Below are 23,867 nucleotides of genomic sequence, written 5' to 3' on the forward strand. Positions count from 1 at the left end.
TCATTCCATTAGCTCGCTCGACTTGACCGTTGGCTCGTGGATGGGCTACTGACACGTACTTTATGACTATGCCTCTGTCATCACAGAAGTCCCAGAATGTAGTGCCGGTGAACTGAGTGCTCAGGTCGGTGATTATGCTGTTGGGAACCCTGAATCTATGTATAATTTGATTGAGGAATTCCACAGCCTTCTCGGAAGTCGCTTTGACCAGTGGCATGTACTCGATCCACTTTGAGAACTTGTCGATTAGCACGATCACGAATTTGAAATTGCCAGGAGCCAGTTTGAATGGTCCGATCATGTCAAGACTCCAACAGGCAAATGGCCACGACGACGGAATCGTCTGGATCTCATGAGCGGGTACGTGGGTCCATTTGGCGAAGAACTGGCATCCTTCGCAATGTCGGTCCAGTTTCCCGATGTCGGCGACTGCGGTTGGCCAGTAAAAACCTGCTCAGAAGGCCTTTCCGACCAGTGTCCTAGAGGCGGCGTGGTTGCCACAGGATCCAACATGTATGTCATCCAGTAGCTTGATGCCATCGTCTTGAGTTATGCACTTCAACAAGACTTCTGAGTTTGCGTTCTTACGCATAAGTCTACCATCGACCAGTATATAATTTTTGGAGCGTCGGATAAGGCGCTCGTTCTCTGTTTTGTCTTGAAATCCCAAACCGTCCGAGAGATACTTAACGAAAGCAGCGCGCCAGTCGTTGCCATTGGTTGTCGGAGCGGTGTTTCCTACGAGCAGTGTCTCGTTGTGTGGCTTGTCGACCAGGTCTGTTCCAACGCTTGGAGTGTGAATGTCTTGAACAAAGACACCTTGCAGAATCTGGGCCCGGGATGATCCTATCTTTGATAGCGCACTTGCTGCTTGATTCTTGTCCCGGACCACGTGGATGTATTCTATGCCGTAAAAATTTGATTCCCATCTTCGGATTTCTTTGCAGTACAGGTCCATTTTCTCATGGGTCGTGTCCCACTCCTTATTTAACTGGTTAATGACCCGGACTGAGTCGCCATAGACATAAAGGCGCTTGACTCCTAGTTCGACGGCCAATCGGATGCCGTGCAGGCATGCTTCGTACTAGGCGACATTGTTGGATGCCGGGAAGAGGATCCTAAGGACGTAGCGTAGTTTGTCCTTGTTTGGTGAAATGAAAAGGATGCCGGCACCAGCGACATTGATGTTTAAAGACCCGTCGAAGAACATTGACCAGTGATCGAAGACATCTGGGGGGTGGTGCGTTGAGATCCGTCCATTCTGCGATGAAGTCGACCAGGGCTTGAGACTTGACGGTTGTCCGACTCTGGAAATCTAATGAAAATGGACATAACTCCATGGCCCATTTTACAATCCTACTGTTGGCGTCCTTGTTGCGCAGGATGTCCCCCAACGGGAAACTCGTGGTAACTAAGACGCGATGGCCATCGAAGTATAGTGCTTCAGCTTCCTTGAAGTAATTAAGATGGCGTTGATTAATTTTTGTATCTGGGGATACCTAGGCTTAGACTCATTTAGGACTTCCCTTATAAAGTATACTGGTCTTTGGACTTTGTAGACGTGGCCTGGTTCATCCCGCTCGACCACGAGCACCGTGGAAATGACCCGATCAGTTGCTGCTATATAGAGGAGCAGACCCTCGTTAGGTTGAGGTGCGGTGAGGACGGGTGGTGAGGTGAGGAAAGTTTTGAGCTGGATGAACGCCGCGTTGGCCTCTTCTGTCCAGGAGAATTTTTCCGATGCTTTTAGAATTGTAAAGAAGGGAAGCCCTTTTTCTCCAGCCTGGAGATAAACCGGCTGAGAGCAGCCATGCACCCCGTGAGCTTTTGAATGTCTTTTACGTTCCTGGGTGGTCGCATATCGAGCATCGCCTTGACTTTTGAGGGGTTTGGCCGTATGCCGTCGTGACTGACGACGTTACCGAGCAATATACCAGAGGAAACCCCGACGATGCATTTTTTGGGGTTAAGCTTCCACTTGTATTTATTTAGCGCTTTAAAAGTGCGGTCTAAGTTGTCGATCAAGGTGCTCGCGTCCCTGGTTTTGACGACAACGTCGTCGACGTAAGCCTCGACGAGGTCATCACATATCTCGTCGTGGAGGCATTGCTGAACAGCGCGTTGATAGGTGGCTCTGGTGTTTTTGAGTCCGAAGGACGTGGTGGTATAGCAATACGCACCGAAAGGAGTGATGGAGGAAGTTTTGATTTGGTCGTCTTCCTTTAGCGAGATCTGGTGGTAACCAGAGTAACAGTCAAGAAAAGAGAGTAGTTCACATCCGGCCGTTGAATCGACCACCTCGTCTATACGGGGGAGACCAAAAGGATCTTTAGGATAGTGTTTATTGAGATCAGTGTAATCAACACACATTCTCCATTTATTATTCTTTTTTCTAAAAAGGACTGGATTGGCGAGCCAATCGGGGTGATACACTTTGTAATGAACACGGCTGCTAAAAGTCGTGTAATCTCTGTCCTAATAGCCTCCTTTTTGTCACGAGCGAACCGTCGTAGCTTCTGCTTGATAGGTCTTGCGGTCTTCGAGACGTTTAAGGAGTGCTCGATCAGGCTTCGTGGGACACTGGGCATGTCTGCAGGTTTCCATGCGAAAACGCTTATGTTGTCCCTTAGAAACCTGACGAGCGCGTCTTTCTATTTGGCGTCCAGATTGGCTCTGATGAGAGCCGTCTTCTCTAGGCTACCGTCGACCAGTTGTACTTCCTTGTGCTCTTTGGACTTGGAGCTTTTTCTTGGAGTCTCCTGCTCGGGTAGTTGGAGCTGGTCGGGTGGAATTTGCGTGGCTTGTGCTACAGTTTCTGCCATGCGAATCGAGAGGTCAATTGCTTCGGTGATCTTGAAGCTTTCCTCTTCGCAAGTGTATGTAGTGTAGACATTGCCTCTGATGGTTAAGACGCCCTTCTCGGTCGGCATCTTGAGAACCAGGTATGAGTAGTGCGGAACTGCCATGAACTTGGTAAGCGAGGGACGGCCTAGAATTGCGTGGTAGGTCCCGTCGAAGTTGGCGACCACAAAGTTGACGAACTCTGTGTGGAAGTGGTCTGGCGTTCCGAACTGGACGGGCAGCGTTATCTGGCCAAGGGGTACTGAACTTTGACCCAACAACACGCCCCAGAACTGAGCGTCATACGGTTTCAGCTACGCCGGAGTTAGCTTGAGAGCAGGCAAGCTGTTGCGGAAAAGGATATCGATGGAGCTACCCCCGTCAATGAGCAGATGCTCGAACCTGATGTTGTTGATGCACGGGTCCAGAATCAACGGGAAACGCCCTGGTTCTAGGATGGCGGCCCACTGGTCCTGCCTGTTGAAGGAAATCTCTCGGTGCGACCAGGGAGGGAATTTAGGATCAGCGATCAAACCATCGGCGCAGTCCACATTAAGGCAAGCCCGCTTCAAGAGTTTTCTTTCTCGTTTTGACTCGATGGAGACTTTGCCTCCAAAGATGGAGTGTACCACGTCGGTGGGACTGACATATTGGTGCCGTGGGTCCCTATCCTGGTCATCGTCTTTGTCTTTCTGACTGTGTCTGTCCTGTTTCCCGTTTTTCTTGGCGGCATCTCCCTAAGCGGCCCACTGTGTGTAGATGCTTTTAAGAACACTACATTCTTCCATCGTGTGGTTGGACTTGGGATGGAGTTGGCACGGTCCTTTCAGCGTCGTGTTGTAGTCTTCCTGATAGTCTCATCGTCCATTGGGATGCTTAACTGTGTTCACCTCGTGATCGTTGTCGCGAGGTCGCTTGCCTCTGAAATCGTCACTATTTTCACGACGCCTGTCCCACCCTTCTCGGTTGTCGCCGCGGTGGGGATTCCGGTTGTCAAAACGCCCATGGCTGTTGTCTCGTCGGGGAGGCTGCTCAGCTCCTCTTACATCTTCTCGGATGAGCTTTTCTGCGTCGTCGGCATCGGCGTAGTTTTTGGCTGTGGCGAGGAGCTCGGCGACCGTGGCCGGCCTTTTGCGCAATAGCTTGCTTCTTAGTGCTTCGTGGAAGTGTAAACCCTTGATGAAGGCCGATATGGCCTCGTCGTGAGAAATCTTTGAAATCTTGAGGCGCATATCCGAGAAGCGTCAGATGTAATCGTGCAAGGGCTCATTCTTCCTGTCCCTTATTCGCTCGATATCATATTTGTTTCTAGGCTGCTCGCAGGTAGCGATGAAATTATCAATAAACGCCTGGCGCAATTCCTCCCAAGAATCAAAAGAGTCCTCAAGTAGAGCGAGGAGCCATTGGTGGCTAGCTTGGTCGAGGACGACTGGGAAGTAATTTGCCATGACGTGCTCATCCCCTGCTGCTGATCGGACTATGATCTCGTAAAGAGTGATCCAGTTTTCGGGATTCTCCTTGCCATTGTACTTTTTAAGCTTCTCAAGCTTGAAGTTGCGGGGCCATACGACTTGGCGAAGGTGTCAGGAGAACTGTTTTAGGCCGGGGGGGCATGTGCTGCATCGTACTCGATGCGTCGCACGTTTTCGTGTACTGCCCTTTTTGTAATGCGCCTGTTGATGCGTTCGCGGACATTCTTAGGAGGGATGTTGTGTCGTAGATCTTGGTCTTGGTTCACCTCCTGACCATGTCCACGTCTTTGTTCGTGGTAATTGCCAGCGTCCTGACCACGATTGTCACGATGGGTGTCCTTCCTTCGATTATTGATAGGCGAACGGCTACAACGGTGCCCACCTGTTCGTGGTGAGGTACGACTGCGATGAGTTTGGTTGGAGGTGTCCTCCATGTAGGAGACGGCTTGGACCTTTTTTAGCAGAGTAGCGGTCTGTCCCATGGCCACAATTAGATGCGCCCGTATGTTGGTACGAACTTCCTGATATTCTGGAGTATCCGGAAGTCGATCATGATTTGTCATGGCGACGGCCACATTGGCACTTGGTATCTTGAACAGTTGCTGATTTCCAACCATGTCAAAAGCATCGTCAAGGTTGTTTGGGGTTAATTGCCGCTCCTCATCTGCTCGCCGCTGAGCACGATCGGCGTTGCGCTGTTCGCGCTGTTGTCTTTGTTCGTCGGTTTCGTCGTCGACAACTGGTTCGACATTGCTGACGTTGAAAACCAGATCTCCTCGTCGGGGTGGAAAGACTGGAAAGCGAGAAAAACCCAGGGGATAAGATGGTAGATCCAGGTCGTAGTCTTCATCCTCGGAGTATAAAACCTCGGTAGGGACAGATCCTGTGCTAGACTTTGTGCTGGTGGCCTTGTCGTCTGGTAGAATTCGGATGGATACCATGTTGACAAAGTGACGAGCTGGCCTACAGGTTTGTCCTGGCGACAATCCTATCTTCCCGAACAGAGAATCGGTATGCCGCTAAAACTGATCGGCCGCATTGCTCAGACCATGAGGGAAGTTCTAGTCTGGTGAAGTTGTCTTGAACTTGACAGTCCGTCCCGCGGTGGTCGATGTTATCGTCAGGGACGTCTCTAGTCATTCGTGCGTGGAGACATGAGTTGGTCATCGGGAGTTGAAAAAATTTGATGTCGCCGCCTGCTCGGGTTTGCGCAAGATCGAATCCACCAGGTTGGAGGCTTCGAGAAGTTTGTGGTCGGCGCGATCGAGGTCTTGAAGAAGATTTGAGTTGTCGACTCGCTTTGCCATGTAGCGAGGGAGCGGAGGTCGGGCCCTCGGAGTCAGCGTGATCGGGGTCGACGCCTCTGCTGTCCCAGATTGGGTCTGAGTTCCTTCTAGAGTCGTGGTCGTAAGGCCATCGTCGCAAGTTGTCCAAGTGATCTGCCCGACAGTGAACGTGATACCTTCAGCCACGGCCGCGGAAGCTGGGATGATAACCATCTTGTTCGTCTGGGAAGCTGTACGCACACCCCCTACCTGGCGTGCCACTGTCGACAAAAGCTAGTCGGCAGTCTACCTTGGGGTATACCCACGGTAGTAGTTTATCGGTAGACAGGTGCGCAAGCTACGAACTTGATGGTGACGCAAGACAAAGACAAGGTTTTTATCCAGGTTCGGCCGCCGTGTGGGCGTAATACCTACGTCCTGCGTCTGATTGTATTGGATTGTGTTGAGTTGAGATAAGATGTCCTAGGGGGGTCCCTTGCCTCTCCTTATATAGTCCAGAGGGCAGGGTTACAAATCCGAAAACTAATCCTAGTCGGCTACAATTGCCATAGATAACATGATATCAATTCATATTCTAACCGACTAGAATCTGGCTTGATCTCCACGTCTTGTTTCCTTGTATGAAACTCCGAGTAGTTGGATCAAGCCTCGAACTCGTCTCGTAATGGGCTAAGCCTCCTGGCCTAAGTCTAGCCGTAAGGGTATAGGGGTTTATAGCCCCACACATACTCACCCCATTGTTCTTCAAGGTAGTGTTAAGGAAGAAATGAAATAACCACCGTCCTACTTGGGGACCCTCCATCCCAGTCTCCGATAGCGTGCTCACCTTCCTTGACACTGGTAGGTACTGGAGGACGATTACACGGTTGAGGTGAAGCAAAGGGGGAGCAGTTCTTGCCCAACATGAGGATAGTGGTGCCAAACCGAGACAAATCTATTCATATAGTTTTCATATTTCTAAACTAAATAACTTAAAAGTTATTTATGATTTATATTTCCAATGTTTGACCAAAACCTTATTCAAAATGACTTCTTTTAAAAACCTGGAGGGAGTACATATGCTCCTAGTAGCATAACCAATTGTCAGGCCATGTAAACCAAACACGGTCCAATTCGGATAGGTTGTATTTAGCTGACCAAGCTAGGAATTAGTGAGGTAACCTATCACTACCTATAAGTCACATGAACTAAGCAAATCAACACGTCCATATGCGAAGCAAGGTGTCCACTTTGTCTATCAATGTAAGGCATACTTGATACAAGGAAAAAGTCTTCAAAAGTAGAATTTTGATATTCGATTTCTCGGACAATATACATTGTCACTAGCAGCACATCAACATCATCTTAAACTTATTTTGAGTTAGTCTAATCATATAGCTTGTATACGATAAAATGTATATATCTTGACTAATTGGATTGATAAAGTTTGAGTTTTCAAATAAAAATGCACCTTCCACTAAAATTATTCCAGTAAAAACTGAGTTACAATATTAATTTGTTTAAATATGGTAGAAGCATGTCATGTACTCCGGTGTGCTTTATTTAGAGACGGAACAAAGATAAAGTGGGATATCCTTCCTTCATATATCTATTTTTAGAGGGGTAGTAAGCAGTCTGCCAGAATCGGTAGCTCCTGTGGAATATTAGTGTGGTTTCCATGCATCTTTGCATGATGTGACAGCATGTGAGAAATTGCAGGATGATTATACCGACCTTCGTGTCACAGCCACCGAATGGATCGTATAAGTTTCCAAAAATAACAGCAATTTTAGTAGAATTTTTTTGAGAGTGAATGATAAATAGCACCTATATATAGATGGAAGGCACGGCAAACAAACAAAGTTTGCTTCCAAATAAAGGCACCTTTGTTGCCTCCTCTTTGGCTGTCCGGAGAGGAGGAGAAGGAGGCCGCACCAATTCTATCTGGTTAGATCATTAGCCTTGTCGATTGATAATGTCGATGTATCTTTCTTGAGTTAATTCCTTTTCATTGTTTTCCGATGGTTCTTAGTGTATTAGTTTCATCTTATCTCCTCCGTTTTAAATTATAAGACATTTTTGTATTTCTAAATTCATAGCCTTTGCTACCCACCTAGATATATGATGTTTAGATATATAGTAAAAGCTATGAATTTAGAATTGCTAAAATGACTTATAATTTAGTACGGAGGAATACAATAAGATGAAATGCAGATTCATGTCCAATTTTATCTTCAATTTTATATTCCTTTGACTTATTGCTTTCTCAATCCTATATTGATTTCGTCTTGGTGCATAATAACAACATTTGATGTATGAATTACATGGGCATTGATGGGCTATGTAGAGGTGTTCATCGGATGAAGGAATGTTTACATTAGAACCATTAATTGGATGAACTTATAAGTCAGTTTGTGTTGTTGTATTGACCAAGTAATAATAGGGAGCGCGGGCGGGCGGACGACCAAAATAAAAATGCCACTCGGCGGCAAGCCCGCGGCTTCGTCGAAGCCGAACCCCTTCGACTCCGACTCGGACTCGGAGTCCAATAATAAGCCGGCGGCGAAGAAGTCCGGGGCGTACCAGGCCCCCGCCGACGCCAAGAAGCGGTACAAGGACGGGTTCCGCGACGCCGGCGGGCTGGAGAACCAGTCGGTGGAGGAGCTGCAGCACTACGCCGCGTACAAGGCCGAGGAGACCACCGACGCGCTCGAGGGCTGCCTGCGCATCGCCGAGGACATCAAGAAGGACGCGTCCGACACGCTCGTCACCCTGCACAAGCAAGGGGAGCAGATCAGCCGCACGCACGAGAAGGCCGTCGAGATCGACCAGGACCTCAGCAAGAGCGAGTCGCTTCTCGGCAGCCTTGGCGGCTTCTTCTCCAAGCCATGGAAGCCCAAGAAAACCAAGCAGATCAAGGGACCCGCGCACGTGTCACGAGGTAAGGTACCCTAGCTAAGTACTATTTGTTAATTTATTATAAAAGAAAAATACTGCTGGCCGGTAGAAAAAGTACGGCCCAAGCGAACCGATGATGTTTCCTGTCATATACACACATACACTGATGGGAAAAAAATGAAATGGAACAGATGACTCGTTCAAGAAGAAGGCCAGCCGCATGGAGCAGAGGGACAAGCTCGGGCTGAGCCCGCGAGGGAAGCGCGACCCTCGACACTACGCCGAGGCCACCGATGCCATGGACAAAGTTCAGGTTCGTCGATCGTGGCTGCATGCTCTGCGCTCTCACTGATTTTACCGAAGGCGGCGAAATCGATGGCGACCCGGCAGCTAGCTACTGAGCCATGTTAATCTGTGGATCCTGCAGATCGAGAAGAAGAAGCAGGACGACGCCCTCGATGACCTCAGCGGCGTGCTGGGCCAGCTCAAGGGCATGGCCGTCGACATGGGCAGTGAGCTTGACAGGTGAGCTTTTGTCGCCTCTCCTCCTTGATAGAGTTTCTGAACGAGATCGATCGATTAGCTCAATGTTCTCGATCAGCAATCTTTGGATCTTGGATGGCAATATGCTACGGCTAGCAAGTACTGTCCAAGTAATTTGTTGATCTGCCCATCATTTCAGGCAAAACGAAGCGCTGGATAATCTGCAAGGCGACGTGGACGAGCTCAACTCAAGGGTGAAGGGAGCCAACCAACGTGCGCGCAAGCTGGTCGCCAAGTAGGCCGCCTCAAAGTCAAACGTGGGAGAGGGCGGCCGGGGAGCCTGAATTTTCTTGGGGTTTGCATCACGAATCGCCCTCGCGGCCGGCAGCATGGGTTTTAATTGCTTGTAACGTGTATATATTGCTCTCCCATTACATAGAGAGCGTCAGAAAATGTTCTTTTTCCTTGTTGACCAAAGTTGTATGTATGTATGTATAATGTCAAAGGGAAGCTGCTAGTATCGTCACGAGCATATCTTGCTGCTTCTGTCCTCCCGAGCGCCCCCAACGGGCGACTCGGGGGGCCTCCGCGCCGCCGCCTAGCAAGCACCTCTCCCTGGCTCCCTCCGGCCGCCGTCGCTGCCTGGCTACCTTTCCGCGGTGGCGGCGGCGGCCAGCCGCCGTGGCTCCCAAAAAGGAGCCCCGTCCGCACCTCCGCACCCCCTTGTCGTCCTCTACCCCCGCTCTTCCTCCTCCCTCCACTCTGACCCGGCGTCCACGGCAGCTGACAGCGGCGGCCGGCCGGATCGAGGCCTCTGCGGGTTAGATCCGCCGCCCCCCCCCCCCCTCCTCGACATGCGGCAGTCGGCCGGCCTCCCACCTTCCTCGACGTGCGACGCTCGACCGGCCCATGGCGGCCAAGGTGGTTGGTGGCTGGCCGGATCCGGGCTCTCGGGACTCGGATCTGGCGTCGGCCCGGCCCCCTCGCCCCTCTTCCTCTCACCGCGGGTGGCAGGTTCTCCGGCGGACGGGTACGATGGTGGCCGACCAGATTTGGGTCTCCGGGATCCCTCGCTGCCTGCCCCCTCCCCCCCCTCTCTTCGTGGCGGTGGCCGGCGTGGGGGCGGGCCGGTTCCGGGGGCTTCATGGCGGACACCCCCTCCTCCTCGCCGGTGGCCGGGGCCGGGGCGGCTGCCCATGGGCGTCAAAGGAAAGGCTTCCTTCCCTGCGGCGAGGCGGCAGTCATCCCCCCTCTCCGATTTCGGCGGCCAAGCCGGGGCGGCCGTGGTGCTCCTCTAGGCTTCTGTTGCGTTCGAGGGCGGTGCTCTGGTGTTGTAGGCCCCACGGTGAAGCGGTGATTGCAAGAGTTCGGGGCGAAAGCTCAGCTTGGCTCGGCCAGGTGAACGACGGTGGCGCCTCGGGCGTCACTTTCTTCCTTGGAAGCGTCGTTTCTGAACCTTGGTCACCTTCGTCGGATTCTGGGCGAAAGCCCCGCCTTAGATGCCTCTAAGGCTAGCGGCGATGGCGTCTTGGACGTCACTTACTTCCTGAAGGCGCTGCTGAAGAATCTCCTACAACCTGTCGCTGGTCTGTTGCTGTGGTCCCAGCGCTGTGCCTTCTGCGCGTCTCGCTTTCCTTCACTTCGGTCTGTCTAGCTGGTGTTATTGTAGTCGTAGTCGTCGTTTAGCCCCCTCTTGCAGATGCTTTGCTGCTAGCAGTGTGTTGGCCCCATCCGTGGTTGCTTTGCCTCGTTGATGGTCGTGTTGTTTGCGCGGTTGCTTTGCCGCCGGTGTGATAGGGCAGATGTTGCTGCCAGAGTTTAGACCCCCTCCCATGCAGATGCTTTACTGCTGCGAGTGTGTCGGCCCCATCCGCGGATGCTTTGCCGCGTTGATGGTTTTCGTGATTGGGCGGATGCTTTGCCGCCTGGAGTTTCTAGCGGTTGCTTTGCCGCTATCGTCTTCTACGACTTTACTTCACTGCTGGCTTCCAAAGTGTTGAGTTCCTTTTTTATTAGGTTCAGTTAGCTGGGGTTGTCAGGTGGAGGGCCCCCTCCCTCTTTGTTCTTGCTTTTCGTTTGTGTTGGGGACTTCGTTGGTAATCCATGGATTACTTGCGAATCCTTTGTATCGGTTACTTTGCCGTTTCTTCGGCTCTTCTTCTTAATGAAAAACGCGTGAAGTCGCGATCTCGAAAAAAAAATCGTCACGAGCATACCAAGATTGAACCACCACTACATTTAGCCACGAAATGATCCACATGAGTCCAAATAACAAATTTGAATTTTGTTATAATAAATATATATTTAGAAAACATAGCAAAAGCTACTTTAGAGACAAATTCAAAGCCACTAGAAACTTGTTTTTTAAAAAATAACATTTAATCCGGGTAAAGAACCTAGTTAGCTCTAGTTTCTCTTTTCTTGAATTTCTGTTGTCGGTTTTTATACAGTTTTCTTATTCAGGACTTCAGAGCATGTGGCAGGTTTCCTACCCCCGAGCATGTGTAGTATTAGGCACCAGTGCACCACCTCCCGTTGTGACATTGACTTCTGCTTCAACATAGGACGAGCCGCAATTTTCTTTCAAATAAATAAAACAACGTAAATAAAGAATCATCTTTTTCAAATTTTAACTTTCTTCAGAAACCTCTTATGGAGCAAAACATGTCGACAACTATTAGCTAACAACAACCAATGCCATGTTTCAAATGGATATATTAGATTGTGGGGAATTTTATCCCCTACAAATCAAACCCTCCTAGCCCCCTCCCCTCCCCTCAATCCTCTAGGATTGAAGATTAACGGAACATATCCTTATAAATTTGTTAGTACTCCTTGAGAAGTACATTATATAGAAAAGTAGGTTGCATGATAGACAATGATGGTGTTGTTCAGCACAACTTATTCCTCAACATTCTTAAGGCTAGAGGTTTTTGTGAGACTTGGTGCAACTGGATTAAACAAGTGGTAACTAGTGGGACTGTAAGTGTTAAGTTGAATGAAATCACTGGTCCTTACATTAAGAGTCATAAAAGGGTGAGACAGGGTGACCCTTTATTCCCTATTTTGTTTAATTTTGTGGCTAGTTAAACAGAATGATCCTCCGATCCAGGCCCAAGCCAATAAATTGTTCATTGGTCTAATTGAACATATTGTTCCTAATGGTGTTGCCATATTGCAATATGCTGAGATGACACAATCATCTGTGTCTGAAGCATGATTTAGTTGGTGCAAGAAATTTGAAACTTCTCCTATACTTATATGAGATGATGGTAGGCCTCAAAATCAACTTTAACAAGAGTAAGATTGTGGGGATTAATGATTTTAATAATGTGGTTTCCTCCTATGCTGAAATCTTTAATTGCCAGATTCCTAATCAAATATTTAGGGGTTCCTGTGAGTCCTAGCAGGCTACATGTGGCGGATTGGTTGCCCCTCTTGGATAAAAATGCGAAAAGGCTTGACATCTAGAAAGGGTCCTCGTTGTCTATTGTTGGCCGCTCTGCCCTCATCACTTCCAGTTTGAATAGCGCTCCTATATATCACATGTCTATGTACATCCTCTCCAAGACAGTCATAAACGAGGTGGATAAGATTAGGAGAACCTTCTTTTGTCAAGGAGGCCATGCTAAAAGGAAGTTTCACCTTGCTAGATGGATTAAAATTTGTAAGAGCAAGAAGGGAGGGTTAGGGATTAAAGATGTAAGGAAAATGAATTTAAGCCTTCTCTGCAAATAGTGGTGGAAATTAGAGATGGAATCTGGGCTCTGGCAAGATATAGTTTGATTTAAATATCTGAAAAGAGATACAATGATCTTTTGTGTTTCCTCTTCCCTGTTCTTTCCAAACTTTGTGATCAGCAAAACATTCTTGTCCATCAGTTATTAGCAATGCTATGCCGGTTACTTTCTGTAGATGGTTGACTGATGATCTTAATCTTGAATGGAACAAAATTGTTGAAGAACTTCGACAATCATACTAGACACTTCTCAGGATATTGTTTCCTGAAAATTTGAGAATAGTGGTACATTATCTGTTAAATCAGTTTACAATGCTCTTACCAGCTCTGATGGGGGCCTATTTTTAAATATATCTAGAAAGGAAAAATTCCCCCTAAAATCAAAATTTTCTTGTGGTTAGTTGCTAATAATGCTATTTTAACTCAAGACAATATGATAAACAGAAAATGGTCGGAGACCCCCTATGCTATTTCTGTAAACAGCATGAAACTGTTAATCTTCTTTTCACCTATCCAGTTGCTAAGATCATTTGGACTACTATAGCTACTTGCATTGGCGCCAATAATATGCCTGTCTTTTTTATCAGAGTTGGAAATGGTGTGAGCGATTGCTTCCCAATAGAAGACAATTTCACGCGGTTGGAATTGCAGCTATCTGTTGGACAATTTAGAAAATGAAAAACAAAGTTTGTTTTGATGCAAAAAAATTCTAGAACCCAATAGAAATCATATGTCATGGTTGTGCGTTTATGAAATTTTGGGCAGGTCTTCAGAAAGAAGTTGACAAGGAGGCGGCGACTGCATGCTCAAGATTGCTATATAGTTACTGTCCGAGAAACATCAAGTGGTGCTGCGACCCAACCTTACCGGAACCTGCCAATGAAGATGATGCAGAACAAGAACCGGAATGTTGATGGAGTGTGGAGGCCGATGCTCTCTTTTCAGGCCTTTGTTCTTTTGTTGGATGTAGTCATCTGTCTTTCTACTATGTTTTACTACTCTGGAACCTAAAACTCTGGTGTATTTCCGTTTTTCGTAATGGAAATGGGGAATCTCCCTAATTCGAAAAAAAAACTTATTCCTCAACACTTTACATACTAAGAAAAGTTATGTCAAGTAATAGGATTTTATGAATAAGCAGAACCCAATATGATTGAATTGAGTAATCGAAATTGCTTTCTATAAGCTTTTCACAAAAAAAAAAAAGACTATACACAATATCAAGTTGAGTCAAATAGGTCAATATTTTTTCTTCCATATAAAGCACAGTTTAAATGTAGACCTTCACCACATTTACACACACTCACCTATATGAATACAAGCAAACTTGCAATTATACCGCTATAAACACGTCCGAATAAAAAATAATGAAGTTACTATATCTCGCTATCGATAAGTACGTTGCCTACCAAAAAAACATCGTCAAAACTAAGAATAAACCCAAAAAATATAAGCATCAATGCCAGTCGATCACTTGAACCTTGATCAACCGTTACCTAACTAGCTTGTAGGATCAAATATATTCTAAGAATAGTAACAAAAAACTTTTAAAGTCTTTTTGAGACTCGATGTACAGAAAATGAGGTAAAAGGGAGTACAAACTAACCAAGATTAAACTCTCTTTTTTTTAATCTTATATAATATATGATCGTCAAAATCATGAATCCCGCACATGGTTCGGTCGTCTTCCCAGATCCTACACGGGTTTGGTAGGACAGCGTTACAGAAGCAGAGCCGCACATGGTCAGGTCTTCACAGATCTTACTGTCAATGCTCCTTGATATCCATGTCTCCCAAAATTCGATGACAAAGAGGATATATACCTGCAGGAGGACAACCCCTCAAGTATAATAAAAAAACATTCATACAGCAGTAGTTGCAGCGGATGGCCAGATCTTGATCCAGTTCATTTGAATAATCCATTAATTTTCCGTTGTCATCAGAAATGTGCGTCGTCATTCAGTCCACGTTGCATCCATGATCAGGTCAGCCCCCCTGGTTGATTAATTTATCTGATCAATCCAAAGAAACGGGTGGCCTGCAGTTGTGAATTGTGATCAAACTTGATCCAGTTGCGATGAGGAAGCAGCTTCAGAGGCGGATCAGCAGCAGCAGCAAACTACGGCGCTCTCAGTTTTCAAAACCCTAGCCAATTCATTTATATGCTTGGAAAAGTTGAATTTTCTAATCCGAGTATAAGCTACTTTCGTATCTTCAAATGCTTCCTGTTTGTTTATAGATTCCCACCATTTTAAAATGTAAGTGGAACATTCTAAACTTTGACTATTAATTAGTACCTCCTCCATTTTAAATTATAATATATTTTAGCTTTTCTAGATATGTTACACTTAAATATACAATATCGAAAGTCAAAATATCATAATTTGAATAGGAGTATACGTGTGTATGTATGCCTGCTTGGTGCTTGCTTAGAGTGCATAAGATGCAACAATAGATTCATGGGAATACTTTCAAGTTGGTAAACAATTACACTCAGATCCTAATTCCTGAATGTTCGCAATCAGACTTTCAACTTTCAAGGCATAAGATCCCTGGCACACTATCTAGCACCCCCCCTAATTGTGAAATTATCTTCTATTTCAGTGAATTGCCAGTGCTCCTGATATTTTCTAGCCAATAAACTGAATAAAGTAGGACCAAAGCAAGCAACAGCGTCATATTTCAAAATTTAAAGAAATAAACTATATCAAAGGTTAAATCAGCCAGAAGTAATAACCAACTAAACAACCAAAGCAACATTTTGAATGAGCAAACAGGGATTCAAATCCTTACTGAGTTCATAACTACTCATTGAGCAATCTCCATTGAAAAACAAGTACACAATTCTTCAGCAAGCTTTTAATAGCATGTCGTAGGTAAGGAATTAACAGCAGCAAGTCTTTGAAGCATCAGCAAACCCAGCAAGTAATATGACTGTAGAAAACTAGTAAGATACAAGTGTGATTATGGCTGCTTCAAGATCTCAACATAGCCTCTGTAACAAGGGCATCCAAACTCATGTTCATGATCAAGCATGTCATCAAAAAATTATTAGCATACAGTTTCTCCTAATCTTAACACAAAGAAATAAGTAGCAACAGACAATTTCTCCAAACCTTATAACAGATAGAAATAAGTAGCAACTTGGAAACTACGTATCTCCAACATTAATCTTGTGTGTGAATATACTAATAGAGATTAGAGAAACCCCATTTTCATCACTTTTACTACCTAAATCATAACTGTGAAGTAAATGTCTAGCTGCACAAAGAACAAAATCAAACAACATAAGAAAACGTTCAACATAAATTATTCTTCAGAATAAAAAAATGCAGAACTGTAGAAACACTCTTACAATTAGCAACCTCTTTAACATCTTCAGGAATGAAATATTCAATGGGTCACACATGAAGAATTGTATAAATTAACATTTACATGAAACCATGACAACATCATACGTTAGACCCTTGGTAGAAACCATAGCATGCTTCCAAATATTAGGTTGAATGTCTGAATAAAAGAAGAAAATAAATGTTTCTCCAATAACACAGCTGCGTGTCATCAATCTATGAAAAGCACAAATCGCACAAAACATAGTAACAAGAGGCTGTAACATGCTATGGTTATTTCCTCCTTTAAGTTGCACTTCAGGGTTTAGGAATTGATGCTGGAGACAAACCGTTCTACCTTCTAATACAAAGATACGCACACTCGTGCGTGTTCGAGAAAAAAAAAAGACAGCACCCCTTGTACCATAAACTGTTCTACCTTCTAATACAAAGATACGCACATTCGTGCGTGTTCGAGAAAAAAAAAGACAAACAAGATGATGTGTTGACTTAACAAAACCAGTGGTACTAAGTACCAGTTTCTTTTATCTTATGATTTATGGCTATTCAAAATGTCATACAAGGGTTTGACGTGCTTCCTTCCTTTCATAGAGCTTTGCTACTTCAGAATAACTATCAGAGTGCTAATTCCAGTTCAAATGGGAAATGGCTGGATAATTTTGTACTAAAATTACCAGTATCAGGCATCAAAGATGACAGTGCTAAAAATACCACCAAATGAAGATGCAACACTAAACCAGGATACATTGTGGAGTACTTGACACATTGCAATAATCAGTGCAGTTTGAATCATATGGCAGAAAGTAGACAGAAAAATCTTAATGTATGCTTAGGTACATTTAGTTAGCAATAGGCTTCATAATTCAACCATGGAAGATAAGAAAGGTAACAACTAAATAGAGAACAACTAGTCTAATATCATGCACAAACTCCACATATCAGTGATGCATGTTCCACAAGAACCTAGCACAAAAATGAAATGGCAGAGTACAAAAGCGAGACTATTTCCATCTGATTTGAGATCCTATCGTGTTTAACTCCATAATAAACAAAGCTTGCAATCTCTAGCTGTCACATAACAATAAAGATTGGTGAACAAAAAGGAAAGAGAGAGCAAGAGAGTGGAAACTAGAACAACCATATCCCCCATATCACAAAATGCTCTGACCTTGTTGATAGTCAAAGCAAGTATCCAACTGCCAAACCACCAACTCTCATCTGAACTTTCAGGAAACTGTGGATATTTTGGCCTTCATATCTAAGTTCTCCACATCATTAATCGGTCTGGTTGTCTGATCCCTGGTTCTCTTGATCTTGGGGCTTTCCAGCCCCTTGTGTGAGAAACCATATAGCCGAAGCACCTGGTTGTCGGCAAAATTAAACGCTCGCTCCATGCTCCTGAGGCAGCGCTCCACTGGGTAGTCCCCATAGCTCCCACATGGCTTGCACCCAACAAAGTGAGTCACAAAAGGCCACCGCTCGTCACCAAGGCCTGGGTGGTGATTCTCCATCATCTCCTCATACTTGTCCACCAGCCCAGCCCAGAAGCCATGCAAGTAGTAGGAATTCTCTATGAACACCTTGTCCATCCACTTGTCCTTTTGCGAGAGCAAGAGGTAAATCAGTGCCGACTGGTCGTCGGCCTCGAATGCTGGCCGGCCCTTGAGGTTCGCCGTGAGTACCTTGCCGGCCTGGTCGCGGATGAAGCCCTTGGGGCCCATGGGCGCCCACGCGTCCAGTAGGTCAAGCGACCACTGGCAATTCCTGAAGAGGAAACTGCCGGTGTTGAGAGCAATCCAAGAGTGCTTCTCAAAGAGGAGGTCCTGGTAGCCGTGGATGATGAGGTTGTGACCATCGTAGCGCGACAGTGGCAGCTCGAACGCCATGTCGGTGAAGAGCGCGTCGCTGTCCATCCACCAGATCCACTCGACCTCCGGGTGGGAGAGCATGAGGCGTCGCAGCAGCGGCAATTTGGCCCAGTATCCCGCGAGCTCGTTGTCAAGGTGCGCGAGGTTGTGGACGATCTGGATGCCATGGATGCGGCAGTAATCGATCTTGTTCTTGGTAGTCTTGAGCAGGTAATGGTCACCGAGCGGGTTGTCGCAGGGCCCCGGCTGCGAGCCGGTGACGAGCATAATCCTAGGCTTGCCCCCGGCAACGGTGGCCGGGAAGCCCGGGTTCCGTGCTAGCCAGCGTCGCCGCTGCGCGTCCCAGTCGGAGATCTTGGGGCCCAGCGCGTATCTGCCGACCGCGGCCGCGTACGCCGCGTCGGCCTCGGTGGCGCTGAGCGCGGAGGCGTTGAACCCGGAGGCGGCGCTGAAGTCGCCCTCGTCGTCGGGGTCGGGGCCGGAGTCGGAGCGGATCTCGCGGAGGATGCGGTCGATGTCCTCGACGGCCTTGGCGTCGGCGAGCGCGTCGGCGTCGGAGGGCTGCGAGGGGAGGGAGAGGTTGAGGCCGATGGTGCCCCGCAGGACGAGGATGGTGACGAGGCCGCAGAGCACGGTAATCTTGAGGTTGTTGAAAGTGCGGTGGATCTTGCGCGACCGGCTGTGGTGGTGGAGCGGCGACGCGCCCCGCGGCCGCGGCGCCGTCATCGGCAGCCCTCCCGCTCCCCCTCCTCCTCCTCCTCCTCCGCCCTTGCTGCTGTACCCCATCCCCTCCTGCCCCATCCCCGCCACGGAGAACGGAATCCTCGGGTCTTTATTGCCCGCTCCGGGTTCCCCGCCCGGCGCCGCGGATTGGGGTCTGGGACTGCTGACTGGGGGGGGGGGGGGGGGAGCGCGACTCGCGAGCGTCACATGGGCGGGGAGAGCAGCACCGCGCGGCGCGCTGGAGCTGGAGTGCGCGACCCGCGGCGACGGCGAGTGGGGAATGGGAATTGTGAGATGGGATCGGAGGATGAGAGGGTGTGTGGGTGGGGTCGGGTCGGGTCGGGGACAGGGGGAGGAGGAGGAGGAGGAGGAGGGGGAAACGCGCCGAAGGTGTGTTTGTGAGAGCGGTCACGGTGAGCCCCTCTTCTTTTTGTATCGTCTCTCTTCTGAGACAGTGAGCTGTCGGCCGTTGACCCGGGTTTGGTTTCACGGCTTCCGCCCGCCGGCCGGAGTTGTACTGGTGCGGTGGAGAAGTGGTGCGGACGTGCGGCGGCGGTGCCGTTTGGCGTGCGGGCGTGGCGTTTGCCACTCCTTTTGTCTCTGCCTGCGGTTTGTTGGAGGCCTGGACCGTGCGTGCACGTCTTCCGGGCCGGCAAGCCGGACGGCCGTCTCGTTCTCGGCCAGGCCAAGCGTCTAACCTTTTCTTTACTTCCAATATAAAAAATACTACTAATACACTACTTCGAATAAAATAATACACTAGTACTTGGAATTCTAACTCATGGTCAATCGGTCATGGTGATTTCAACTCTCCACTGTCTTTTATCCAAAAAAAAATAAAAAATCTCCACTGTCGATGAGTTCTTGGCATCGGGACCGAGATAGGAGTAAATGTGAGACGGCGTGTTTTCCTATGCCCGGCGACCTCCTCTCGTCGCCCTCCTCGGAGGCTCCACGGCGCGAACGAATAGTTTATTTTGACATTAATTACTCGTGGCACTATTGTCCACGTGGGCGAGATTAAGCCGTGACAACAATTATAGAAAAAAGAAAAGATCAATATTCTCTCGGTTAAAATTTTATGTTTGATAGGTCACGTTCAGTTAAAATTTCCTGTATTTGCTTTCTACCAGGTTGCAAACTGATTGAATATAGATGGATATTGCTGTTATTGTATTTGTTTTCAGATCTCTATTTAGATTCGAATTTGAGTATCATCTACGTCGGATAGAATATAAATATATATCGATATTATAAATATACAATTTGAGTATCTATATAGGATATGTATCGAATGTTAAATATCCAAACTCAGATATAAATGAATTTAAATTCTTCTAAACGAATTCGGCCTCAGATATGGTCGAAAAGTTTTTATACCATTTTGCACCCCTGGCAGTTTTCTAAAACTCATGTGTTATGTGGATTGATTCTATCCTATAAATTTATTTTGTTCCTATGAAATTTTGATTATCTCTCTTTCAATAACATTGTGCCAAGTAAGCATATTTGCTAAATTAATACTCCATCCATTTCAAATTATAAGACATTCCTAGAATCTTGGAGAGTCAAAGCATTTCAAGTTTGACTAAAATTATAGAAAGAATTAAAAGGATTTATAACATCAAATAGGTATACTATGAAAATATAGTTAATAAAGAATCTAATGATATTTATTTGACATCATAAATGTTATTCTCTTATCACATATGTTTGGTCAAACTTGAGATTGTTTGGCTCTGCAAGTTTCTTGAAATGACTTATAATTTGGGATGGAGGGAGTATCCTATTTGCTTATAAAACTCCTATAAAATATCTATGAAAGTGACCTTAATAGTAACTAATTTTAAGGATGGATGGATCTGGCCTCTTCTCTCTCACTTGGTCTTTCTTTTCTTCTTCCTTTTCCTAACAGAGTAGGAATATCAACAATCGAATGAGTCTACGGGCTTGTTTGGCATAGCTCATGACAACTTCATGAGTTGTTGTGAGCCATTTTTTTCCAGTCCTTTTATTAGTGGTTTATCACTAGCTAAAGATGGCAAATGGGCTCTTTGCCCAAAGTATGCATAAGATATAGAGACACTATTTGAGGATGAAAATATGTAGAGAGTGATTTTTCTTTAAATGACTATTCAAAGGAGGATTTATAGAGCGAGTTTAAGAATAGAGCGGTTTTTATTCAAGTAACTCTTTAAATGAGGATTTATAGAGCAAGTTTAAGAAAAACAATTAGAGTTGCTCGAAACCTTGTCAAATTTAGAATTGTTTCACTTCTCGAGAAGCTTGATTTCTGTCTTTTTAGGATAAATGGAGCAATGATTTAGCTACACATAGATAAATAAACACAACCAGTAGCATTGTGAGTTTTGCTAAAAAAAACCTAGATGTGAGTTCACGTACTCTCGTAAACGTCAATAAAAAAAGATCAAATCTAGGAAAAAATTAGACAATTTTATTAAAGAGAACAAGTGCCCGCACTGGTTGAATTGGACTCACTTCTTATAAACGTCAATCAGCACACCAAAGTTGTTTTAGACTATGGAACAAGTGGATTGCATGCTCTAAGAGTTTTACTCCAGTGTAAGGCGATAAATCTTGTATGAAACTGTATTGGATTTGCAAGAGTACAAGACCGGCCTCCAATTACAGTATTCACTTCACGTGTCAGTGGCTCGGTGCCAAGAGTATACTCCTTGAGTTCTAGTAGTGCTGGAGTTCTTTTTACATGTAAATGATGGGCAGGTTCATCATACAAAGTGAAGCATCGTTCAACACTCAGCATCCACCAGGAAGCCTTGCTAGTCTGTCTCCTGCAAGCTTTACCGTCTTATCATTTCCGTTCTGTTTCGCAGCAGCACAAAGCAAACTCCAGGCCGACGCGCCAGATTCAGAAGGAACAACACTGTCGATGAAATGCTCTGCCTCCTTGAACATCCCCGCACGACTCAAGACTTCAATCATGTGGGAATAATGCTCCTCCGAGGGCTGTATCTTGTAAACCTCCGTCATGGACGCAAAAAACCTGAATGCTTCATTTACTAGGCCAGTTCTCGCACAGGCCTTCAGCACAGATAAAAATGCCTCTGGTGTCGGACGGCACTTCTCCTTCTGCATCTGTGAAAACAGGCGAATGGCAGTCTCTGGGCAGCCATTCTCGACGTTTGCTGCCACTATTGAGGTCCAGGAAGATGCATCCTTGTCAGGCATATAGTTGAAGGCATCGAACGCATGTCTAAGGCTACCACAACTTGAGTACATGTCGATGAGATAGCTGTTGGTACAGGCTGTGGAAGCAAGGCCACGCTTGGTCATGTAGGCATGTGCTTGCAACCCTTCCTCAAGAAGTCCCAGCTTCCCACACGAACTCAAGATGAGACGTGCAGTATGGTAGTCAAGGTTCGCACCGCAACGTTGGATAACATGAAAGAGATTAACTATTCCAACATGATGGTCAACCTGAGAAAATGATTCAACCAATGTGTCCCAAGAAATATCATGGTTTGAGAGTGCTAAGCACAGTTTCAGAGCCTGGTGGTACCTACCTTGTCTTAGGTAAAAGGTAATCAAACTTTTCAGGACAGAGGTGTTGGTTCCATACCCACTTCGAATCGAGTTGCTGTGGATCTCCATACCACTATCAGTATCTCCAAGAGCCATACATGCCGTAAGTATAGCGGTGTAGGTGAATTCGTTAGGTTGCACATGCTCTGACTGCATCCTCCTAAACAAGTGCACTGCTCTTCCGTACTGGCCATTCAGACAGTTTCCTGAGATAGCAGCAGACCACACAGCTGTACCTGGATTCTTGGTTCTTGAAAACAGCATATTTGATTCCTCCAGAGCACCGCATTTAGCATACATGTCGACCAACGAACTAGTAACAAAAGAATCTGGATTCATATTAGACTTTAAAATGCAAGCGTGCAACATCCTCCCTGCTACCAGATCTAGACCAGAAGCACATGACTTCAGACTGCTTGCCACGATGAATTGATCCAGCTTGCCCTGGACTGTCAGATAATATTTTAACATTCTCAAAGGAAACACACGGTACCTCTTATGAAGAGTAGCCCAATTGACATACATATCGATGAGAGCACTCATAACGTGCTTGTCAGAGTCCAAACCGGCTCTGATGAGGTAGCCATGTATTTCCATACCATGACCAAAAGCACCAGTTGCGGTAACAACATGAAGAATGCTGCCCAGGGTAAACTCGTCGCATTCTGCAAATTCAAACATCATAGCACGAAAATGAGCTGAGGCTTCTTCGTGGCACAAGTTTTCAGCATAACACTGGATTATGGTGTTCCAAGAAACCAAATCTTTGCCATTCATCTCATCGAACACGTTTCGCATCAGCTGCAGTTCACCGGACCGTCCATAGAATCCGATCAGACAATTATCCAGGAACTCCTTGCCGACCAACCCCATCTTGATCATGCAGCAGTGTAGCTGATGGCCCAATCCCACATGGCCCAAACTCGAAGCTGCCCTGAGTGCCACCGACAGTGTAAAAGCATCGCACGCGATGCCATCACGGGCCATTTCCATGAACAGCATCAGCGCTTCGGCGTCACATCCGTTCTCGGTGTATGCACTGAGCATAGATGTCCAGGAAACCAGGTCCGGAGAGGTGATACTGCCGAAGACCTTCTCAGCGCAACGGAGTGACTGGCAGCTCGAGTACATGGTGACGAGGCCGTTGGCCACAAAGAGGTCGGCGCCCACGTACCCGAGCTTGGCGACGGCGCCGTGGAGCTGCCTGCCGAGTCCAAGGCTCCCGACGGCGGCGCAGGCTCGCAGCGCGACAGAGAAGACGAAGGCGTCGGGTCTGACGAGAAGACCGAGCATGCAGAGGAGCAGCTCGAGCGCCTCGGAGGCTGGACCGTGGGTGGCGTACCCGGACATGAGCGTGGTCCATGCGACGAGGGACCTCCCTCGATCCGGCATTGCGTCGAACACCTCCCGCGCGGGCCGCATCCGGCCGGCGCGGACGTGGGCGCGGAGCAGCGAGAGCTGCGCCGCGGTGGCGGTAGTGGTGGAGGCGTTTGGGACGGACGTATTGGGTCTGTGGCTGCCCCTGTGTGGGGACGCGGGGGTGATGACGCTGCTCGTGAAGCTGGAAGAGCGCGGCAGCAAGTGAGGAGGAGGAGGAGGAGGAGGCGCCATTGGAGGCTGCGATGAGCTGCGATCGGAGACGAGGATTTGAATGGAGTGGACAG

The 23,867-nt window shown here is 47.0% G+C and overlaps 3 protein-coding genes across 3 annotated transcripts; 1 reads left to right on the top strand and 2 right to left on the bottom strand.

Annotated features, from left to right (window-relative positions):
- On the top strand, positions 7,446-9,485 carry LOC8058636 (SNAP25 homologous protein SNAP33). The gene is made up of 5 exons (XM_002452151.2): positions 7,446-7,525; positions 8,022-8,519; positions 8,668-8,789; positions 8,904-9,001; positions 9,159-9,485. Exons 2-5 carry the CDS (start codon positions 8,054-8,056, stop codon positions 9,256-9,258), a joined length of 786 nt encoding a protein of 261 aa, XP_002452196.1. The 5' UTR covers positions 7,446-7,525; positions 8,022-8,053; the 3' UTR covers positions 9,259-9,485.
- LOC8058637 (probable glycosyltransferase 2) lies at positions 16,926-19,032 on the bottom strand. Its single transcript, XM_002453882.2, has one exon. The coding sequence runs from the start codon at positions 18,715-18,717 to the stop codon at positions 17,275-17,277; it is 1,443 nt and encodes a 480-aa protein (XP_002453927.1). The 5' UTR covers positions 18,718-19,032; the 3' UTR covers positions 16,926-17,274.
- On the bottom strand, positions 21,195-23,867 carry LOC8059623 (pentatricopeptide repeat-containing protein At3g63370, chloroplastic). Its single transcript, XM_002453883.2, has one exon. The coding sequence runs from the start codon at positions 23,812-23,814 to the stop codon at positions 21,418-21,420; it is 2,397 nt and encodes a 798-aa protein (XP_002453928.1). The 5' UTR covers positions 23,815-23,867; the 3' UTR covers positions 21,195-21,417.

This window comes from Sorghum bicolor, chromosome 4 (genome assembly GCF_000003195.3).
Source record: "Sorghum bicolor cultivar BTx623 chromosome 4, Sorghum_bicolor_NCBIv3, whole genome shotgun sequence".
Classification (NCBI taxonomy): Eukaryota; Viridiplantae; Streptophyta; class Magnoliopsida; order Poales; family Poaceae; genus Sorghum; species Sorghum bicolor.